We start from the raw sequence: 24,016 nt of genomic DNA, 5'->3' as shown, positions 1-24,016 counted from the left end.
TGAAAAGTTTATTATCTTCCAGATAGTCTATGTGTCACAAATAAATTTCATCCTCAAACTAAATCACTTTTGAGTAGTTTATTTTTAATGTTCCTATAGTTCTGAAATCTTGTGAAAAAATTGATAGCTTGCAATAACTTACACAAGTTTAAATTGGAAGTGCAAACGTCCCTATAAACTTTCCCTGATGTATCCATTTTATTCTGTTTAGAAACCTGGCAGCTTGACTCACACAGGTGAGCTGGTTTTATTGCAATCACTGTAACAGAATGAGGGGGTTTGAAGCCTGTAGGATACAGAAGCAGGGGTCTCTGGGAATTCAATCAAAGTGAGAGATGAGGAAGGAAATTGAATTAGATACTTCAATTAATTTTCCATTTCTGAATTCTGTATCTTAATACATTTAAAGATGGCTAATGGAGTGATGGACAGATGGAGGACTTTCATTTGTTTCTCCTCTCCTCTTCATCCTCAATTAATGATTGAGCTGATAAAGATGTATTTAAAAATCTTTAATTAAACTAATGTAGAATGGGATGTAGCTCCATGTGAATGTAATGAGGCCAGGAATCGAATGGCAGAAATATGAAATTAACACTAAAAACTTCATCTAATTTTACTGTAATTAGAAATGACAAAAATCTCATTATGGTACAACCGACACTGGCAGTGGCAACTGAAGTTCTGCAAGTGTTATTTTAATCAAACTATTAGATTTGCATACATTTGCAATTACATTTCCCATCCACCAATAGGATGGGTAAAAGGACGGAGTAATCTTCAGATCATAACTTTGCAAGGTTGTCTCTATTTAAAGATAAGGTTTAACATATGAATATGTAACCATCTGATGCAATGAATGTCGAACAAAATGTCAAGGATCAAATATGCTTAGTTAAATGCAGGGTTGAAGATGTCTTGCAAGATTTATTATAGATACCAGTGGAAAAAAAACTGAAATATTCATTAATATTTTCTAAGAGGGCTTTTATTCACTTGCCTTGGAGCAAATTTTCTCAGTCGTCTTTACAGAATTGCGCTCAAGGTTATAAAGTCAAAGTTTTTTTTTTCTTCTTAAATTACTTCCACCAAATAAATCATCCCTTTCTATTAGATTATTTGCATATGTGTTCTTAAAAGAACAGATAGAAAGTTACTTATTGGAAAACTCTTTCAGAGAAACTTCTAATTTCAAATTGACACACACCACACACAGTCAACCATAACTGTACAGAACTGTTCAAATCCAAAACTGATAGGCTGCTCTTGATAAAGGAAAGGCTTACATTTTCCATTATTTTCTTGAGATGTTTCAATACTCTGAGAGAAACAGCGATAAAAATAAAATCACAAGGATAATCAATTGCGGAGGATTTGCCTGTTTTAAGAAAGACCGAATATTTCTGCTCGGCGCATTCTCAGAAGGACAATCCTGTATAATATCTTCATCTAATAACTGACATTTCTTTAATGCGTGCTCTTCCCTACCAGGCTTCTCAAAAAGGGTTTGAATAACTACCTTTCGAATTACCTGAGAGAGTCGTTTCTGTAATGGCTTTTTAATCATCTTGAAAATCACTATTCCATCACAAAACTTTCTCACATAGTGCTGAAAAAAAAGTTTCCTTTGGATTTAATGGTCTTGGTAAAGTGTCTGCCTCGTCTCTTTCTCTCAATCCCTCACTTACAGTCGTTCCCTCCATGTACCTTCATCAATCTTCATCAATTTTACTCGCAAACCAATCTTTTCCAATTTTGACAAATTATACTGCAACAACCCAATTAAAGACAAAAGTAATGAAGAGCAGTCTGTGTGAAGTGTGTGCCTTTGTTTGTGGCCATCTAACACACAATGCAAATTGAGGTAAATCCATAAATAGATGTTATTAGTCTCAAGGATAACTAAACTTGTTGATTTGAATCCTCAGCTAAAGGAAAACTATAGCTGGTGTGCCACGCTTCAAGGATCTCTCTTCTCAATTTCTTTTGTTGATATACACTCACTAAGCTCAAACACTTTAATCAGCCCATGGATAGAGAAATAAAGAGAAGAATACCACCACTTTAGCTTTTTGACATTCGGTCAGGGATTTTCTTTAAGATTAGTCTTTGAAGGCATATTTTTAATGCGGAGCTCCAGAAATTTGCTCAGATCTTCATTGTTCATTTTGCAGTCTTTCAACTCATCAGCAGTTTTAACATGTTATGTGAAGTTCTGATCAAATATGCCCTCAATATCTTGCAACTATACATATTTAACCAAGCAAACTCTACTAGATTAGAAAAACGGGACAACTGTGGAATGTAAATGGCTCGTCTATGTCTCCTATGCTGCATTAACCCCGTTCCTGCATTGCTCAACATCTTGAAGATGATCATGGTTTCTCCATATACATATATATATCATTTAAAAAAAAAAATTATTCTGAAACGGAATAGTTTCATGACATTTGTTTCCATTAACGATTGTTAAACGTCTCTGCTCTTTTACTGAAAACTATAAATAAATAGGCATCATTGACTCAATCATACTTAAAGAGTTAGTTCACCCAACAAGAAAAATGCATTCATTAATTACTCACCCTCGTCGTTCCAAACCCGTAAGAATTTAGTTCATCTTCGGAACAAAAATTAAGATCTTTTTGTTGAAATCTGAGAGCTTTCTGTCTCTCCATTGACAGCAACACAACTGCTACTTTGACAGTGCAAAAAGTTCATAAAGAGATCATAAAACTAATCCTTATGAATTGAGCGGTTTAGTCCAAATTTTCTGAAGACTCAAACTCTTTATATGATGAACAGATTGAATTCATCAACTCACACATTAGTTGTGGTAAATGGAAGCTCAAGCATGTTCGCTTGACATGCGAGAACCACTGAGGTTCATTCTTGTGTTACGCATCATGTTTGAGCTTCTGCAAGAACCAATGAGGTTCATTCTTGTGTTACGCATCATGTTTGAGCTTCTGCAAGAACCAATGAGGCTCATTCTCGTGTTACGCAGCATGTTTGAGCTTCAGCAACAGGTTTGTTCTAGTGCGTCAAGCGGATTTGGTTGACCTTCTGTTTATGTTCTCTGATCAATGTTTGTATGTGAGTAAAAGCCTGAATGAAATCTGTTCATCATCTAAAGCAATCAGGACTACAATTTGGATAAAGCCGCTCAATTTATGGATTATTTGTTTGATCTCTTTATTGACTGTTTAAAGTGGCAAAGGGTCAGTTGCGTAGCTGTCAATGGAGGGAGACCGAAAGATCTCAGATTTCATCAAAAAGATCTTCACTTGTGTTCCGAAGATGAACGAAAGTCTTACAGGTTTAGAATGACATGAGGGTGAGTAATTAATGACTGAATTTTCATGTTTGGGTGAACTATCCCTTTAAGGGTCTCTTAAAGAATCAATCATTGTTATTGGAGAGCTTTCCTCACCCGTTTTAAAAGCTAACGTTATAAGATTACGCTCATTATTGACAATATTCAGATGATGCTGAGCACAATAGCTCAATTTGAAGTTTACACATGGTAAAATCAAAGAATGCAAGACAGACTTTGCATGCACCTTTAGTTCACAGACTTGATGATAATAAGGAAAGAACACTTTCTCTGAATCCACCAAGTCACTGTTGACAGGACAACCTTTGAAAAATTCTTAAAGAAAATGATTCTGCCCCGGGCTTCATCTCTCTGAAGTTTGTGCAGGTGAGCTGAGGTCTGGAAATTAGTGTGTCTTCCTCCATCTCCTAATTGCTATGGGGTCAACTTATTAGCTTCAGAAAGTTAAACCCTGGTAGTTGATGCCTTAACTACTACCATTTTGTGGACAAAAATTAATCAATAGGTATTAATTGTCTCTCACTGATCACAGTGTTCAAAAGTTGTATTCAGCAAGGATGCATTAAACTGATCAAAAGTGACAGTGGAGACATTAAGGCTGATACAGGCTGATCTTTTGAAACCATTCATGAAATCATTCTGAAAAAACGCACTGAAGTGACACTGAAGATTGAAGTAATGGCTACTGAAAATGCTTTGCCATCACAGGAATAAATTATTGTTATTTTTAAATATATTAAAATAGATATACTTTAATATTTTAAATTGTGATAATGTTTAACATATCATTATTACTGATTTTACTGTATTTTTGATCAAATAAATCAATGCAGCCTCATGAGCATTAGAGCCTTTTTTTAATCTTACCAACAAACAACAAACTTTTGAACTGCCATGTAAATTGTCAAATTAATCATAGTCATTCATTCTTATCATTCTAGCTCAAAAGTGAAATAGTTTTGCATACCACTAGCTGATTAGTCAGTAATCCTATCATAATGCCAGCATACAATATTGACCTATGAGACCAGCCCAAACATATTCCAATTCCAATATGTCACAATTCTTTTTGAAACTGTTCAAAAATAACTCAAAACAATGATTTCTAATTGGAAAACTTAGAGTTTAAATTTTCAAACAACTTTTCAAACCCAAGGTCATTGCTCCAGGTTGGAGTGCAATTCACCAAGCACTGGAAATCAGAGACTGTGGGACTGAAGCTGGTAAATAACATTCTTAAAGACCATAAATATTTAATATGTTAGTACCTGAGCAGCAGAGTAAAACAGGGTAAAGGTTCAGCTGGGTTTGGAGATGATGTGGAGACGGAGCTTTGACTGGCTCAAAGGAGCAGCAGAAAACAGCAGAATGCAGAATTACCCCATGTGTGATATGGAACACTATATCAGAATGTCAGCGTCCACCACATCACAAAGCTGTTTTCATTTCTACAGCCCAGTCCTTCTGAACTAAATGATATGCTTTCCAGTCTCCAGTCAAATGTAATAAATTGTAGATATGGTGTTTTATTTTGAGTATGAGGAGACTTTAAAAGCAAATGTGAATCTTGACTTTTTAGGGGGGTTGCATGCCACATTTTATTGGCAGAGATTAGGGGGAACACTATTCAGGGAGACACAGGGATCATGAAAACAGGTCACGACACAGAATGCATTCAACTTGAGTACCAAGGTTTAGGACTTACCACTAAGCCACAGCTCAGCTCAGATGAAATTTGGCTTTTTATCGACTTAGAAAAAGAAGATAAATAAGGCATATTTGGACAAGATCAAGTTCATTTTGCACTTACTAATTATCATCAGCACAACTATGTAAGAATTGCATAATGGCTCCAAATACTTCAAAGAGATTTCTCACTAAATAGCCGTTTTAACAGAAAAAAAAAATGATAATAAAATGTACATAATAAAAACATCAATACAATATTTTTACATTTTGGGCTCATATGAATAAAAATGACTGAACTGTCCTGCACTTTTATATTTATTTTTTATATTTTTATAATAAATGTTATAAAATGAAAACACAATAGTTCACATTTTAAATAATTTTAAAACAAGATATTTTTATATAAAATTTTATAGAATAAAAAAAAAACATTTATATAATATTTTTTTACATTTTAGGGCACAGATAAATAAAAAATAAATCTGCACTGTCCAGCAAATGACAGTCAATTTTATTAATTGTTTTAAGTTAATACATTAGGCTTCAGATCATAGTGTTAAATTATGATAATTATTCATTTTAATTTGTGTCTGCCTTGAATATCCCGGTCCTCAAAAGAAAGCCAAGCCCTGCTATAGAGAAATACAAATACATTGTCCAATTAGAGCACAAGAATGCCCAGGATATGCCTGGTATTACAAGGAGTAATGGTCCACTAAATGCTATAATGTAAAGGATGGCATGTGGATATATGTAAATATAAAAGTCTGATTAGCTAAATGGAAACCTGCTGGCTCAGCTCCCCAGTTCAGGTAATAAGAAAAACACTTAGATGGGAGACAGTGATTCAGGGAGGCAGTCAGAGAAAATTCAGGTGCCTGATTCCATTAGAGCTGCGGTTTCTCATCAGAGAACAATAACCCCAACACTTTTCATCTTTTTAAGCTCTGATTCAGCCAAATGGATGATAAAGGTGGTAAATATGCCAAAGTCTATCATCAAATGTCTCCGGCATATGTCAGTCAGTGTCTCTGATGTACTCATACAGTATAAATTCTGGAGCATATACTAGATATTCAGAAACTCAGGCAGTCCATTTTACATTAAGTGGTGCAGGCAACAGAACCCTACATTTCAGCCAAGAGCAGAACAGACAACTGAAATAGTCCTGCTGTCGACCAGAACTGACAAAGTGGGTAGAAATGCTGGAAGCCTGGTTCTGGAAGACTGACAGGCACATGGACGGCAAGAAAAGTCGGCAGGCACCAGCATAGATGGGCGGCATCATGGCAGACAGCTCGGGACAGGAAGTCAGGACTCAGGAGACTGTCAATTTGAGAAAATGATGCTGACAGAATGCTGACTTTCAGAAAATACTAATGTGGGAAGAAGTTATGTAAAATGAAAGTAGGAACTGAACATTTAAGAATTTTTAAAAAGTTTTTTTTTTCTTGAGTGAACTGCTGCAATATTTTTTAACAACATGTCTTTCATGCCTTCACGGTTCACATTAATACTGCAGAACACATACAGAAGACTCCAAATCATCTTGTAACAATTATTTCGGTATTGTACTTCACAAGAATGCAAACTCCTTCACCTGTGAATATCGTGAGATGTGATTACAAAACCATCAGGAAAATAAAAACAGTCAATTTCATGCTTTTAAGGGCCTTCTAAAAACAGTCACTGAAAATATAATGAAATATGTCTTTTAGAAAAGGATACAAAAATATAGGGGAAATGGGGATGGAAAAAATTATTGGGGGAATGCAAAAAATTCCCTCATTTTCTTGAGGGAATGGAACAATTTTGCGAGCGAATGAAAAAAAGTTTCTTGGAGGAACACAAACATTTTGCGAGGAAATGCAGTTTCTCAGGGGAATGCAGAACTTTTGCGTGAGAACGCAAGAGCATTGAAATATGTGTATGAAATATTTGCCCTCATAATGGTGTAGTTAAAACATCAACTAGCACTTTCTGAGCCATACCTCTTGGAATAAGCATGTCATTGCTTTTAGTTCACTGCTTGGATGATTACTAAATGCATTTGTGCAATTTATTAACAACAAGAAATTGGTAGTTGATTAATCATTCACATCCTAAATTTGAATCATACAAATGTCTCTAATATGCTCACCGAGGCTCCATTTATTTGAAAAAACAAACAAACTAACAGTTAAATGCAAATTAAAATCACTTTTCTGTTTTAATATATCTTTGTGATGCAAAACTATTTTTAGCTTCATTACTCCAGTATTCAGTGTCACATGATTCTTCAAAAATCATTCTATCGGTAATATGCTGATGTGGTGCTCAAGAAACATTTCTTCTTATTATTAATTATTATTAATTTGTTTATGAATGAATAAAAAAAGTGCTGCTTAATATTTTTATGTGGAAATTTAATAAATAGAAAGTTGAAAACAACAGCATTTATTTGCAAATGCAAAAACAATTGGCAAAAACAATGCAAACATCTGTAACTTTTGATCAATTAAATGCATCCTTGCAGAATAAAAGTATTTTTAAGAAATCTTGCTGACCTCAAACTTGGATCCAGCTGTGAATGGCCTGTAATGTTCCTATCACATGGTCAAATAGCCTTTTCTGTTCCCTTGAAAAAATGATGTCCTTCATCCTCTGAAGTCAGTTATGATTGCTTTCAGATAACATAATCCAGGATGTGAGAATCAATACTAGCCGATCAATGCACATAATGCATATAAAGATGAGGGGAAATACCTTGTCAAAAGTAGTGTATAAATTCAAACCCGTTGTGGGACTGTTTAAACATATTCCTGTGGAAGAAAATGTGTCTGTATAAGCCGAGGACTCACGAGAACGCTTGCTTTTGGTTTGATTCCGAATTCATGTGTAAAATCCTCAACCGATCCTATGCAAACCTTATTGAAAATTCCATTTTACGTTATTCCACCAGTGCTATTTCCACTCCAGGGGCTCTTGTCTTATCCTAGTTCCAGATATATACATTACCATCCCTGTGTAGCCCTACAGCGCTACAGGTTTGAAATTAAGGATGAAATTAAGTTGAGCAAAACTAATGATGGTTGGATGAACCCTGCTTCTTATTCCCATTTATGGTTCCAGCAGAATCCAAAGCATGATTGATGCTGGGCCAGCACCACACATTACTTCTGGCTATACACACAGTGAAGCTTGTGTTTGTCTCACCTGAATGGCTGAGTGATGGACTGCGTGTCATTACCGACGATGTACGTTAGTCGAAATGGAGCCTGAAGACTTGGCACGCATCTATTCTAATGTCTTAGAGACGGTGTGTGAGGAAAGCCCTGTGCTGCTGTGGTAGTCAATTGTAAAAAATGCCTAAGGAGATTCTTTTTGTTGCAATGATTCATTTTGTAAAGTGAAAAATAAATGGCAAAAAACATTGGAATTGAACACCATGCTAGCGAGATACAAAAATGAAAGTTGTGATAGTCTTTTCTTCCCTATTGTGATGTATATATTGGTCCATGTGGATTTGATTGGATGGTTGTGGTTTGCAATTGGTGGATCTCATGTGAGTGACATGTTGTCCTTCCCTCACACCGGTAAACACATCATCAGAGAAGAGATGAGGTCACTGCAAGAGGGATGGGGAGTTATTTGGATTAGAAATTACAAGGGCATATGAATTTCTAAAACATTTTGTGCATGGATATGTCATTTATAATAAATACTGCAATATAAAAAATGATTTTATGGTGACCCATCAGCGACACAGAGCTACATGATTCCATTCATTTTCAATAGACAGCCGACTTCTGGCAACACTGAGTCTATACCCTGGGAACTATTTGAGGGACAGCCATTTGTAGTGGTGTCCGAAACCATAGTGGACGTTATCGAGTACACATTCAATCCCATACTTCACCGCTATAAAAAATGTACAACAGATAGGCTACATCCGAAATCGCATACTTCCCTATACTATAAAAACAGTATGTGACTAAATAAGTATTTCTGATGCAGCCGAAACTCAACATCTAGAGAATACCCATAATGCACTGTGAGGGTTGTGCCGAATGAATTCCCACGTTTCGCCAGAAGATGGAATCATCCGTCCATTCATTTTCCAAACCGCTGGTCCAATGTGCTACAGCGTAATATCATATAAATTCCTCTTTAATTGATTATTAAATTGTTTAGTTAAAGGTGCAAAACGCAAGTCTCTGAGTTTTTGCAGAACTACGCCCCCTCTGGCGACAAGCGAAACTGCAACCATAGTTGTGCACGCTCATGGACCACACGCACACGCACGCATGCACGAGCACGAGCTGTTCATAACTAAAGGAGCATCTGCCGCACAGATCTTTGGTGTACAGCCAAAATGTCTTCAGTGGTAATAAAGTTATAAATCTGCAAGTCATTTCAAAAATATGGAAGGAAAGACATTTGAGTAAATTACTCTTATGTGTGAGGGGAAAAACGGGGGTAGTAGAAAACTTTGTTTATGTTTTTACTGTATCCACCTATGATTGTATTGTTATGAAAACACGTTCATGAACAATATAATTGATTACTTCGCAAAAGCTCAAAATAATAATCATACCATACACAGTTGGTCAACAACGTTCACTCAAATGTCTCAAGGTAATAAACAATCAAATGTCACCATGACGTTTTCATAAAAGCCAAACAGGCTAATCCGCCGAAGACTTGCGGGGTTCAGCCTGTTATTGATCTGCTAAGTAGAATATTCCAATAAAAATACATCCTTTTTCTGTTATAATTTACTCAAAATTTCTGTCTAATTATCGGTCATTTTATCAGCATGTTATATCACACTCAAGAATCTTGAACTGTTTTGCTAATCACTAAACTACATGTAGCGCTGATTTATTTAGTAGATATTTTGACAGGGACAATACACACTGACAAACATTAATGTGAAATGTGTCAATACTTTATTAAGTAAATAGTTAGTCTGCTAAACAGTATGAGTAAAGTAAAAATATTTACCCCTTTACCATTGTATTTCCCTTCCTGCAATGTTCAGAATAAAACATGTATTTTATCACAATACCAAAATATTTTACGTTTTCCTCGTTTTGATAGAATACGAGCTCCCACATACCTCATATATACTACATACAAAATGTACCACATTCACGGGAACAATTTACTATTTTTACCGAAAAATACAATATAGCCAATGCAACGGCGTTCTTCCTTGTTGGTCAATGACATGAACACCTTAGCATGTTAGCAATGGACACAAGGCTGTATCAAACATTAGAGACTGGGCTATATCTTACCGTTTTATCAAGAAAAAAGCCAAGTGAGGATCCCGTTTGAGACCAAGAGCAGACCGGAGATCTCTCCATTTGTTGAATGCCTTCCCGAGGTAGACTCTCGTCTTACTCCGACGCCTGTCTGACTCCAATTTGGACCTTTTGGTGGCACTAGACGACAATTTTCTTTTCTTTACTTTACGTGGAGTTTGCGTTGGGGTTTGGAATGGACTACAAGCCGGTCTCTTTGAATCCATCTTCTACCTTTGACGCACGAGTTGTCTTCGCTGATGCGGAGAATGGCGGCGCCGGCGAAAACACAAACCTGCGAGACATAGCCTGGTGAGCGTGAACGCGCATGACGTCACGCCCAGTCTCAAATTCGAACCCGAATCCCTCTTATTTATTTTACTGTACAGGATTATAGAGGCAATTGCAGTGATCAGAGAAGGGCTCATTCAGTCCATCAGGCAATTGTTTATGCATGTATGGGTTAGAAAACGTGTATTTTTAACATGAATTGTTGCGCAATGCACCTTTAAGATTTAGAGACTTGCGACATACAGCAACAAAGTCGCTGGCAGTGTGAATCTTTGAACATTTTCATGACTATACGCTTATGGCAGCTTTATTTAAATTATTGGCTATTTCATGTAAACATATTCAGAAGTCTGACCCTGAAGTCTGTAGCCCACTTGTGCGAATTAAAGTTTCACCAGGTGAGAATTTTGAACAGGTTGCTCAATGAAAAAATAAATCATATACAATTAAAGAAAATGTATGCCTGCCCATGCAAACCTTGCTGCCAAGATCATCATTTCTAGTTTATATATATCGTTCTGATCCCTCAGATCTCTCCTTCAAAGTGAGTCTAAGCCAGGGTCCAAAGGGTCAAGGTTGGATCATACAATCAACTGCGATTGAAATTAATGAGAATGCTAACAAATATTTTGCATAATAGCACATCAATTAGTAAGAATCAGCTTTACAGTTTCATATATTTAGTATTGAGGAATGGAGTCAGAGGACTGAAGTTAATTGTATATGGAAAATACAGGCTCAGTAAATGGTCAGAGAGTGCCCTCTTTCCTCTCCTTCTCTCATGCTTCATACAGCTGTTTTTGTTTCATGAGCTTAATCTGCCATCTAGTGCCATTGCATCAAAGTGACTGCAAAAAATACGGAAACATATAGAATGATAAAATATAGTAAATGCCTATGAGCACTAATCCTGGACAGATGGGGAAATCTGCTCCTCATCAACCATCTGAAATATGCTTTTCAGATTTTAAGTTTTAATGCCAAACCTGCACCAAACCTAACTTCGTTAACATCTGACTGAGGTCGGACAGGCTTTAATAAATTCCCTGAATGGAAGCAGCAAATACACCGAGCCAAATGAACCCAATCAGCATTCTGCTCAGTGGAGGGGAGCGAGCAGTGGGATCTGCCCTATGCCTTCTACGTGGGCCGAAACACATATGAGCCATTGGGAGCGTAATTAGAGTGAGGAGGGCAGTGATGGTGTCTACCTTTATTAATTAAGTGCAGAGAAGCTGTAGATGTCACTCAAGAATCCAGCAGATGAGGTTAACTAAATTCAAAAGCCAGATGTGTGAATTATTGATGTGCATGCATGGCAGATGTGCATAACTTGTTTGAACTGATGGCTGTTTAGAATCAGATCTAGCAAATCAATGATTCACTTTTTAAGTTGGTTCTTATTATTATGTATTAACTCACATTTTTAATTTCAATGAACTCAAAATTTCAAGGTAACCATGTTACTTACTTTTTTAAGGTAAACCAACAAATTATTTACAGTGTAATAATTTATTAATATTATAATAATAATAATAATAGCATAAATAATAATGTCAGTCCCAATATTTATCTTTAACTACACCTCAATATAATACACAGTGAGACCATGAATGCAATTACAGACAAGGTGATTGATCTTTATAAGCTAATGAACTGATATATATATATATATGTGTGTTGGACCATTTTTAATTCTATGCACCAATTTATTCCAGCATCATGTTTAAATTAACACATTCCTTAAGAATGATAATGATCTGAAATATCAGCAACATTTTTGTAACCAGTGATTTATATTTTATCGAAACATTATCCTGGGTAATAAATATAAAACTTTTTTTTTATTCAATATCAAGATTTAAGGTTAGAATTTAAGAATGTTTATATATTTTTTTCATTTTCTCTTTATCTCATTTTCTCATTTTTTCTTTTTGTGTCTATTTTATGTCAAAATATAAAGAAAATGAAGTGTAGAGATAGCAACAATACAATGACACCGATTATTAAATGTATTTTTTATTTAAATGGCACAAATTGTTAATATTAAATGGTGTGACAATTTTAAGTATTTTAAGTACAAATATGTTCAATAAATGACATGAAGACATATCCATGCTTAAACAGTAGATGTCACTGTGAGTTTTGACTTGCTAGACTGGAAAGCCCCTCTCGAGCCACCGTAGCCCTTTATATGACGGACTCACGCGGAAGTCCCGCCCCTTTTCCCCTCTCGCTCGCAGGACGTGTAAGTGTTAGCAGTTTAGCTCTGTCAAAATAATCCGTTTAAATCTGCATCCATCCATCAATATACACATTTATAGAATGTTCGGTGTGAAAGCATATGTATACATTTTTCATTAAACGGTATATTGACCGGAAGTTGTTAAGAAAAGTGTTACAATAAAGTCTGTTTTGTTGCATTGCAGGGTCGAGCCGCACCTGAAACAAAATGGTGAGAATGTGTTTGTATTTGCATTAGTGTTGTTTTTCTAATTGATGGATTGTTCTGTTTGATCTGTTATAGTGCCATTTGTTTTAAAATAATCTGCTAAAATTAATTTAAAAGTTGTTTATAGGAATAGGATCATGGGAACGCAGAATGTGGCTAATGCTAAAACATGAATTTCGCGCTTGTGGATAACCTAGTAATGTCAGAATCAGAAACAAGTTGAAAGCTTAGGCTAAGAAACAATAATTCTGATTTTAAGACTGATATGAGCGCTATTATGTGTATGACAAGATCTCTCAAATGTGCGTTTTTTCTTAACAGCCACGCAAAATTGAAGAAATCAAAGATTTCCTGCTTACAGCAAGGAGGAAGGATGCCAAGTGTAAGTTTAGTTTCAAATAAAACAGTCATATCGCATTTATGATCAATGAGGTGGCTCTTTATTTCATGTATCGCTGGTGTAGTACTGTACACTGTCAAGTGGTTTGTATATTATGTGGTTTGTTTTGATGCTTTTCAAGTTTTCACAGAACTGATGGCAGTGCATCTCAATCCTAGAGAACTGTTCATTTTGAATGTCTGACACTCATTTCAGGTTCAGATGCTCTGTCTACATTAACCCGGATACATTTGAAAATGCTGTTTATGGACGCTCCCCGTCCACTAGCATTTTCCAAAAGTTGCTCATCCACACTGAAACGTCTGAAATGCTTAAATCAACTTACTGTGCATGTGTAAATCGTTAAAAATAGTTAAAACAATATTCTGGCACGATCGTTTTATTACCAAAATATCCCAACGCTCACTTTTGGACACAGTCCATGTCTCCCTAAAAACCGTATTGTCTTTTTTTCAGCTTGAGTCATCTTTGCTGAAAAGTTATATGAAGATTCTAAAAAGGAGCATTTATCCTTTGCAACACTGACAGCAATCAGCATGCACAACAATGCCGGTATAACCATAGATATCTGTGGGTACGATATGCGTCACCTCTTTGTTTTCACAGTCCACACTACAATGCTGTTATTTTCACAACGTTTTTGATAAAAATTGTGTCTGTGTCGTGTGGATAGGCCAAAACAGAGAAAGATGCATTTTAAAATGAAAACGTATGAGTGGTCGTATGAGAAAAGTCTGGTCAATTGATTCATGAGACTATAGTATGCAAGTTGTCCAAACACTTTGGGCCTGTCCTATGCCCTCTGTGCATTTACACGCTTGCTAGAGCAATGATGGACCTAGTGCTGAATTTCGCATCACTCCGAGATTTCAGTTCCACCGGTTCACTAACACTTATAGCTGTCGCACACCTTGAAGTAAGCTGATGTTAATCTGGTGTTAAATAAGACAGACATCCAAAATGTGCAGTACTTGGGTCTTCCGGAACCCAGATTGACAAGCACTAGCTTAAGATTGAACAGATTTTGTACTGTTGGCCTAAAAAGACATAATGTACTAAAAGGAATTTCAGAGGCCTGAGTTTGACAACTATTGTGCAGATATTGCTATTTTAACACATTCAATCCGTATACACATTTTTAGCTTCTGCATTGGTTATTGGAAAAAATGTTTACCTGTATTGATGACTTCTCTAAATTCATGTTTTCCAACAGCTGTCAAGATCAAGAAGAACAAGGACAATGTGAAGTTCAAGGTCCGCTGCAGCAGATACCTGTACACATTGGTCATTACAGACAAAGAGAAGGCTGAGAAGCTCAAGCAGTCCCTGCCACCAGGTCAGTCTTTAATAAAACGTAATCATACTACATTGATGAAATGCAAATAAGGTTATAACAACACATCAGTCAGTATGTTTACATGGACGACAATATTCTGATATTAAGCCGATTAAGACAATACTCTGATTAAGAAGCTACCATGTAAACGGATTTCTGATTACCTTCATCTGGCTAAAATCATACTCGAAGTAAACACAAATGGAATTCAGACGTGGAGTATTCCTATATGTTGCGTTATTGAAGTGCGTTTTAGACACGTACCCACCTTAATCACACTTAACCACCTGTTTGAAGGCAAACAAGAGAGCAGGGCTCAAGAATTTCTATCTGCCCTCATCTATTTGTATGACGACATAATTAACTGCACTTGAAGCTTTCGTAAAATTAAAAATGAAACGCCCAAAACTGTTAGCGTAACAAAGACAAACTATGTTGATATGAAGGGAACATCGATCTGCGTGGCATAGTGATGTAATGACGTGTGCCATTAATAGATCTATGTTCTATAACATGTAAAAAGGGAACATGAAAGGAATATTCTTTAACCCTTCGGAGTCTTGGGCTATTTTGGCCGTTTTTGTGTGCTTTTTTTTTTTTTTTTTAATTTTGCCACATAAACAAATGTTTACCATACCAATGTTCGGTATTATTTTTTTTAGCACATCACCTATATGACTAGACAATTAGTTTTTCACTTTGATGTACTGCATCAACATACTGGACCCAAAATCACACAAAAAGCACAAAATCCGAATAGAAAAATTATAGCTTTTCTACTACAAAAAACACAAGCATGCTCAACGAAGCATTTTAAAAAGTTTAAAATGTAAACACAAGTTGTAAATGTCAACATATACAGGCACAATTCAGATATAATCAAGCTATATACAAAAAAAATGATTTACAAAAAAAAGCAGGTGTAGCCATAGGCTTTTTTTCTTTTTAGCTCAGCCACTTTTTAAAAAAATATTGTGCACAATTATTCAGAGAGCTATATACAAAATAAAAAATGTAAAATTGAGATAAAATGAAACTATATATCACAAAAAGGAGGTGTGGCAATAGGCGTTTTTTTCTTTACTTTTTTGCTTAGAAACTCTACAAAACACTTCATGTACAATTACACAGATAGCTACATTACAGGGCTTTCATTCCTTGAGTAAGGGGTTCCTCAATAGTGCAAATATACCATACAAAAGGTAAAATTAACACAAAATCAAACTATACATACAAGTATTTACAACAAATATCAGGTGTTTTTTATTTAATTTTATTTTTTATGTGCCACTCCTCAAAACAGTTTATCTAAATCTACTCCTAAACTATCTACACTACTCCTAAACTACTTTCACAATCTACTCAAACTCTTCCAAAAACTAGCAATAATATCTCTCTATACATGATGTATGTAACCGTATATATGTCTCTCTGTCAACTCCGTAAATCCTCTGGCTTTCAATTTCGCTTCTTTGCTCAGTTGGCTCCTCCTCCATTCCCTAAAACGTGCAGCCTGAAGAGCAGTGTCAGCAGATTCACACATTTTTCTCCGTTTAGCTTTATGACAAAAACCGACGAAGTTATTAGAATAAATGTCGCATCACATCTGGCGTTCTTTTACGAACGCGTCAAGATTTGTTTATATAAAGTTTAAATGATCACATCTTTACTTGGTCTATCAACACAAAACAAAAAGTAACATAGAATTTCAAGCCAGCACTTTCGACAGAAGTGGAGGGCAGCGCTCAACGTGACTTTGTTTTTATGCTTCAACATCTTAAACTGGTCATGTAACTTGATCACGCCGGCGTGATCGGCGACCCTAAAGAGTTAAGCAACTCATGTAAACACCTTAATCAGAATATTGGCTAATTCAGAATAAGGTTAATAACTAGATTACTGCTGTCCATGTAAACATAGTCAGTAATAGTGTTAATCTTAATAGCAAAAAAGGAATTGAATACATAATCTGGCACTTGAGTGCAGCATAATGTCTTTGCAGAAATTTTATAAACCAGTGGATCTTAACTTTTGTTATAAAACATTTGTCATAAAAATAACCAAATAAGAAATGCATAATTTTTATTTTAGCGTTTAGTAGTTTTTTCTTTTTAAATAATCTTAAGTCATCTTGCCGTCCCCTTAGAAGTTTTAGGCTCCTGGTTCAGAACCACTGATTTAGGGGCGGTTTCAGACTTTTTCTGCGTTTTGGCCGTTCGTTTACACAAGTGTTTTGGGTGCCTGCAAAAACAATGTTTTGAAAATGGGTTTCAAAGTGCACGTTATTGAAAACGTCCTCCCTTGTAAACAACAAAAAACGCGGATCTCTTAAAGGGGTAATCCATCAGCCGGAAACTGAAGCCTCCCGGGGGGCCGCCATTGTAGCGGACCATCACCTGCTGTTAGCATTCCACTGACTCCCATTCATTTTGGCGTTACTTTGACCGCAAATAACTTTACATCTGAGATTTCCAAAGACTTCATTTGTCCATTTATTTCTAAAGAAACACGACAATATATAAAAGGCCCAATTACTTTGTATCTTATGTTATGGCCCTGTAGAAGCCGTTTTTGTAAAAATGGGCTAACGATTGCGTCATAACCACGTGACTATCTGTTGCACAGTAGAGAAATTATCATATAGACAGGAGAAGCTCGCAGGCAATCTTTTAAAACAAAAACGTTTTTGAGGAATTGGAAACAATTAAGTGATTCAGATTTGTCTTGGCACAGCTACTAGAAGATTTACAACTGTAAGACAGATTGCTCACGTCACATCTACGTGGTCAAGCTCAGTTTGAGCCTGCGCAGTTCGCTCAGCCATCAGGAAGTGAGTGCTTCTAATGGGTTTAACTTTTCTCCGTTGAAATCAAGGGCATCGCTATGTCCATTTCTTTTACTGTCTATGGGATCTCTAGAAACGATGACGTCATGCACATGTGTATTACATGTTCAGTCTATAGTGTTTCATCGCCATCTAATGGCCTGGCATCAGAATTCTGGGGTTTTTATTTATTTTCGCGGATCCGTGTTAATCGAGATCGTTTTGACAATGGTGTCGTCTGTATGCGGAAAACTCGTCGTGTAAACGTGCCCTTAGACTAAATGTTTGGCTGTAGAAATGACATTTGTGTTGGATCTAATGAATCTTGAAATGTTAATTTAGCACTGAACCCATGGTTGAGTCAGTGATGGAAACAGTCACCTATAAACAACAGGGAATGTAAACATTTTCAGGCTTGAAAGTTTATGTATTAAGGTTAAGCTCTTTAACTGGTTTATATTGAATTTTTGTGAGATCCTTTTCTTGATTTTATTCTTCAAATACCAACCGACTGGAATTTGTGAAGTGTGCAAGTTGTCCAAACACTTTGGGCTTGTTCTGTGCCCACTGTGCATTTACACGCTTGCTAGAGCAATGATGGACCTAGTGCTGAGTTTCACATCACTCTTGAGATTTCAGTTCCACCGGTTCACTAACACTTAAAGCTGTCACACCTTGACTTGGTCCCTTCACAAGCATTACTGTAAATGTGACCCCTCTCTCTCTCTCTGGTTTCAGGTCTGGCTGTGAAGGAGCTGAAATAGATGTCTCTTGTACAAAATGTTGGAATAAAATTGGGAAAAAATTAAGTGATTTGTGTTTCTATACTGTTCAGTTTTTGATCGGTTTGATAAAAAAAAATGATGCTTGTTTAGGTTGTGCAAAGTATACACGCCTGTTTTTTGGGGGGGTCTAAGATTTTTTTTTTTAAGAATTATCATTTTAAGGACATTCAATTGGTCAGTGAGTACTTGTATTTTTACAAAAACATTCATTAAAATAAATGCTTATATTTAGGTTTTAACATTGATTATAAATATTACAGCACCAAATCAGATGCTAAAAATTCAGCTTTGCCAGGAACAAATTGTTATATTAAAATAGAAATTACAATATTTTTAAAAGAAAAGTTTTTCACAACATCAGTTTTCACTGTATTTTTGATCAAATAAAAGCAGTCTTGGCGAGGATAAGAGGCGTCTTAAAAAAACATGAAAAAATCTTGCTGAAGTTTACTTTGAAATTTTCATTGAGCTCAAACTTGTTAGCATTAAGGCTTTTAAGCCAAAGGGTTTATATTGTAAATGTTAGTTTAGAGTGTCCAAACATTTTACTTGCTGTATTTCTCTCACAAGCTTTATACCCTTATAAACTCCTTGCACAATCATAATTTAAATTTCTTGTTTAGAAAACCAATGATATTTATGGTATTTTAACAAACAATGGTATTTGGTACAAAGTCCATCTCTAAACATTACAAATCTTCCATAGATGTAATAAAACTGACACATTCCCTTGTGTCCATGAGCATGGAATCTTAAGTACGTTTGCCTTTCTTTGAAATGCACAGGTTACTTTTTATGGGTGGGTCATTGCATGGAATTGATGTCATTTCCATTTTGTGTAGTGATAAAGCATTTAAAACAAAACAAAAATTAAATTGCATTATCTTAAACTAAATGGAAAAATAACATTTACTAGCAATTACTGGCCTTCTCTTCAAGTTCCTGAAACTACAAGGTGTTTATTAAGATAATTTATTGCTGATATTCAACAAACGACCCTGACAACAGGATGGATGTTTTAAGATCTATTTACAAAACCAACACGGAGACCAGGCAAGTTTTTGTATAGCACATTTCATACACTGGCAATTCAAAGTGCTTTACAGAAATGAATTAAAATAATCTCAAAATTAAAAGTTATAAAATAAATTAAAATAGATGTATGATTCAGTTATAAAATGATTTAAAAGGGTAAAAAGATGATGCATAGATAAAACTTTCCATCTGGCAAAACACCGGTGAATCATATTTTTCCCAACTCCCAGTTTTACTCTGAGATCTTCCCATGGTGATTACACTGTCTGGTGTAATTTCGGCGAACACTAATACAATTTAAAATGCGAACAATAATAAAATGGTCTATCAAAGTTAAAGGACCAGTATGTTAGCCTTTTTCTGTCTATATGTCCCCCTTAGGAACGAAACGAGAAGAAAAAACAAAAATTGACCTTATGTACCATTGTCTGCATTTACTTGAATTGGCCAATAGATGGCAGCATTGCGTTGGATATTTGTATATAAATTACTAGATTCAGCATTTATCTTTTTAAGTATATTTTATTCCAACAAGTAATTTAAAGCTAAAATCTAAAAGCAAGAATATACCAAATCTCGTTTTCAACGCAATTAAACCACCATAAAAAAATACATTCCGAAATAAAGAAACTGCCTCTTTTCTTATTCAGGCGCGACCCCGATCTCGTTCGTACGCTAGTTCAAAGCAAGCTCGCTCCCGAGTTATGAGCAGAGAATAAGCGCACGACACGCGCAGGAATGGCTGCGACACGAGACCAGGATTTAATCAAATAATTCCACATTTCCCGTGAATTCTCATGCTCTGCGATTTGGGGGAAGTATTCAGAGATTTTCTTATGTCCCTTTCGGAACTTTTGTTTTAGTACTCAGTCTCTCTAATGTCCACATCCATGGCTTTTGTTTGAGAAGACAAGACACCGGAGAGTAAAGGGGGAAGAAACACCCTAATTGTCTACCGTCTCTATCTGGGAAAGTGGTTTATTCGTCTCCTCGACTGCTGAAGGATGTCTTCTGCACGGGTTGATTATATCGCTCCTTGGTGGACTTACTGGCTTCATCAGTTTCCTCATGTGAATCTGAGGTTTCAGCCGCTGGATCACACATTTAAACCGCAAGAGGAGAACTACCAGCAGGTCAGACCGGCTGTTTACTGTCATACAGAGGTTCATGGTTCAAACAGTCGAGATACACTTTGTCTGTCACACTTAGTTTATCTTTGGGACTCCATGTCATACTTTAAAAATATAGCAACTTGATAACATGTTTCGGAAGTCATGTACACTTTCTTCGTATTCCCGTTTAGAATCTTGCCATTTTGTATTTGTTTACTAAGATATTTTCAACAACAATGTGTTTTAATTGGAGTCAAATTTGAGCCCAGACACAAATGCTATTATATTGGACAGCATTTTGTGGTTCAACAGAGGACTGAAGCTTCAATTATTTATATAACTTTATATAGCTAGCTGTAATTTGGGTTTTGTTTAGGTCAGAGAGAGAACCCAACTAAAAAGTCAGTCTTACCTGAACATGATGAACAGACCAGTCTTATTTTAGTAGCCATCAATGAGATACTATTATTCTAGGCTACTTTTTGACTATTTTGGATTAGTTTTTATTTTGATATTTTAAAGTTATTCAATTAATATTTTAATTTCATGTTTAGTTTAATTCGTACAAGACATGTTAAAATGATGTAGGTCCTATGTTTTATAGTTAACTTGTAATCATGGTGTAAAAACAGTTCAGACTGATTTTTTGCTCTGCATTTTCACAGTTTGGCCTTTGAGAGACTTCAAGTGCATTTGTTTAAATAGCTTAAAGCTGAGGTTCATACTTCTATGAGAAAGATTATGAACAAGATTGCAACATTTTTCAGACGTCCTTGATTAGAGAGCCCTTATGCAAATGAATGAAATACAATGCATTTCACACGCATTAGTTCTCTGATTTGTCTACACTGTTCCTTGACTCTTACAGAGTAATGTTTCTGCCCTGGATAACAGGCTCTTTCTGAAAAGTGCATGCTTTCTGGTGCAACATGGTTAAAACAGCAGTAATGTTTATCTGCTGGGTTTTGATAGGTTCAAACTGGGACATATTAAGTAAACTGTATCTGACTGACAATCACTGTCATAACCAAAACCACATTTCACAGGCAGCATAACTGGATCTTATTCTGAACCAGATTCTTCTAATCAAGTCACTAAATCCCTCACCCAGTAATAGTCTCACCCAGGCTATACGTTGCTTGAATCTCTTTGTTATCGTGATGCGGTTCTTCCACTGACCTGTATCAACATCCAGTTGATTAGAGATGGAGTGAGAGGAATATGACAGAGCATGGAGGGGCCGAGTGCTCATTTCTGTAGCTGTCTGTTTCTATTAAGGCACTAAAGGCAGATGGTGTAAATGGAGGCAGAACGAGTCCAGATGCTGCGGTGTGAAATCAGGCGCTCACGCTGGGTCTCGGAATCAACACCGGGGCGTTTTCAGATAGCCCGAGGGATCCTCCTTCATAACCCATTTTTCCCTAGTTTGTCAATCTAAATGCTCTGTTCCAGCTGACGCTGCTCTTTGAATCCTAATGTGGATTTTCAGCAGAACAGAAAACTGGTGGGATCTCTTTCCTCTATGCGGTTTTAGGACTGCCCTGGGAGACCATGCATATGAGCTCTCTGCAAAGCTAAGAGACTGTTGTTGTGCTTTATATCTAATTGCTAATGTTTATTATGTACACCAGGCAGATGATGTGCTCTCTATAGAGACTCGCTGTGTTTAATCGCTTCAACAATTTCGCCAACACTAAATGGTCCAAATGATTAGGAGAGAAAGATTGAATTGGTAAAGACAAATAAGTTTATTTGGATTTAGATGACAAAAGGTTCCCATTGGTCACAATGAGTTTAATAAATCACAACTAATATCTATAATAAAAAAAAAAAATAAAAAAAAAATATATATATATATATATATATATATATATATATATTAAAGCATTCTATAGAGTATAAAATTAGAATCAGTTTATTTATTTAATTTAGTACTAAGTTTAAAAAATATAAAAACATTCTAGAGTAAGAAGTTATTTTATGTTGATTAATGCATATTTATTTATCTAACTATTATGTATTTATTGACTATAAAATCAGTTATTTTATTTTATTGTATTTAATACAATTATTATTTTATTAAATACTTAATGGTTATTATATGGTAATAATTTTTCTTTATTCAATATTATTATTTATATTTTATACATTTATTTTATTATTTATTTGTTTGCATTGCATGCTTTCACTCCTTATTTGTCACTGACCCAAGTGAAAACACTTCCTCTCCATGTTTGGACCTATTCCCCATTGAGCAGGCCCAGATGGAATCTGCAGACGTTTTTTGTGTGTATCTTCTGGGCTGATTTTGGGGGGGAAATCTGTGGAATAAATGTAAATGTGGTCCAATACAATAATAAACAGAGCTTTTTTTCTGGGGGGTTGTTGATGCAGATCCCTTTTTGGTCTGTTAGTGAGGACAGCGACTAAGTAGACGTCAACTCTAGAAAGGACCAATCGTCAAGTTATGCCTGAGTGGATATGTGTTTGTGCGTTAGATGGGTCAAAGGTCATCTGTCCATATGATTCATTTATTTCCTGCGGGGATGAATTGCTAACAGCTTTTTTTTTTTTCCCATCCCAGATAGAGGATGCATCTGTTTGAGTCACACCATAAAAGGGCTGTTTGTACCCATACATTTATTTAAAGACACCTGTAGACATATTTACTTGCTGTTTTTGTGGTTAGGATTACTGCAATCTACAAGAAATTAGACTTTTGAATAAGGCTACATTTTTCCTCTGGGTGGTTGCCAGGGTATTGCTACAGCACAGTTTGTTTAAGTGTGTTGCTTTATGGTTGCTAGGGTGTTCTGGATTGTTGTTAAATGTTTTTTTACTGGCCCATGTCAAAAGAGTTCATATGTGATAGGGTATTTCTTAGACTTCTGATGACCTCTCCTCATCAAGCTGCACAATTTGAGGTACCATTCATGTCTGTAGCACAAACTGTTCAAGATGAGTTAATTGCTTGTGTTTAATACTTAGGGTCAAGTTCAAATCAATGAGCATGATGAGCATTAGTGATATTGATGCTTGCACTACTACTAAACATGAGGAGAGAGAAGGGTTATTATTTTCAGATGCAGATGGATGAAATCTGTGCTTTAGTGACCTCTATGAACCATACTGAAATGCTCAGTCATCTGACTCATCTGAGCCTATTCCTGATTTTTGTTGTTGCTTCTCTTTCATTAATGTATCATTTAAAGACAAAGTTGGAATGGTACGGAAAGAAATAACGAAAATATCTGTCTAACTCACATGCTGCATTCCATTCATCTTGGAATGTCCAACTTCCTGCTTGGAACAGTTCGATAGAACGGAAATCGCTGAAATCAGGCTACAAACTTGGACCAAAATTTTAAAAGCTGACTTCAAGATGGGATTGTATGATGAACATGGTCAGGGAGTTAGTGATAAAACATTCGCATGACTTAATGAAAACGGACATTTCGAAGAGTTGTGCT

At 35.8% G+C, this 24,016-nt stretch overlaps 2 protein-coding genes across 6 annotated transcripts in view; both read left to right on the top strand.

Moving 5' to 3' along the window:
- The window catches only part of LOC143741174 (large ribosomal subunit protein eL38), a 165,713-nt gene extending 147,290 nt beyond the window's left edge, over positions 1-18,423 (top strand). Inside the window, exons 1-5 of one of the 2 annotated variants that reach the window (XM_077233607.1) lie at positions 12,769-12,850; positions 13,032-13,057; positions 13,376-13,436; positions 14,668-14,790; positions 18,353-18,423. In XM_077233607.1, the coding sequence (XP_077089722.1) occupies positions 13,055-13,057; positions 13,376-13,436; positions 14,668-14,790; positions 18,353-18,378 (213 nt within the window). In that variant the 5' untranslated portion in view covers positions 12,769-12,850; positions 13,032-13,054 and the 3' untranslated portion in view covers positions 18,379-18,423. Of the gene's footprint in view, positions 1-12,768; positions 12,851-13,031; positions 13,058-13,375; positions 13,437-14,667; positions 14,791-18,352 lie in introns of those variants that run through there. The other variant, XM_077233616.1, reaches the window with a different exon arrangement.
- Positions 18,424-20,111: 1,688 nt separating this feature from the next.
- Positions 20,112-24,016, top strand: part of LOC143741158 (protein tweety homolog 2-like) — a 50,521-nt gene continuing 46,616 nt past the window's right edge. For 3 of the 4 annotated variants that reach the window (XM_077233575.1, XM_077233586.1, XM_077233565.1), the window contains exon 1: positions 20,134-20,567. In XM_077233575.1, coding sequence (XP_077089690.1) covers positions 20,439-20,567 — 129 coding nt within the window. In that variant the 5' untranslated portion in view covers positions 20,134-20,438. Of the gene's footprint in view, positions 20,568-24,016 lie in introns of all 4 variants that reach the window. The other variant, XM_077233595.1, reaches the window with a different exon arrangement.

This window comes from Siphateles boraxobius, unplaced genomic scaffold, assembly GCF_051911475.1.
Source record: "Siphateles boraxobius isolate OS27281-9 unplaced genomic scaffold, OSU_SipBor_1 1, whole genome shotgun sequence".
NCBI lineage: Eukaryota > Metazoa > Chordata > Actinopteri > Cypriniformes > Leuciscidae > Siphateles > Siphateles boraxobius.
This window is presented reverse-complemented; position numbering and strand designations above follow the sequence as displayed.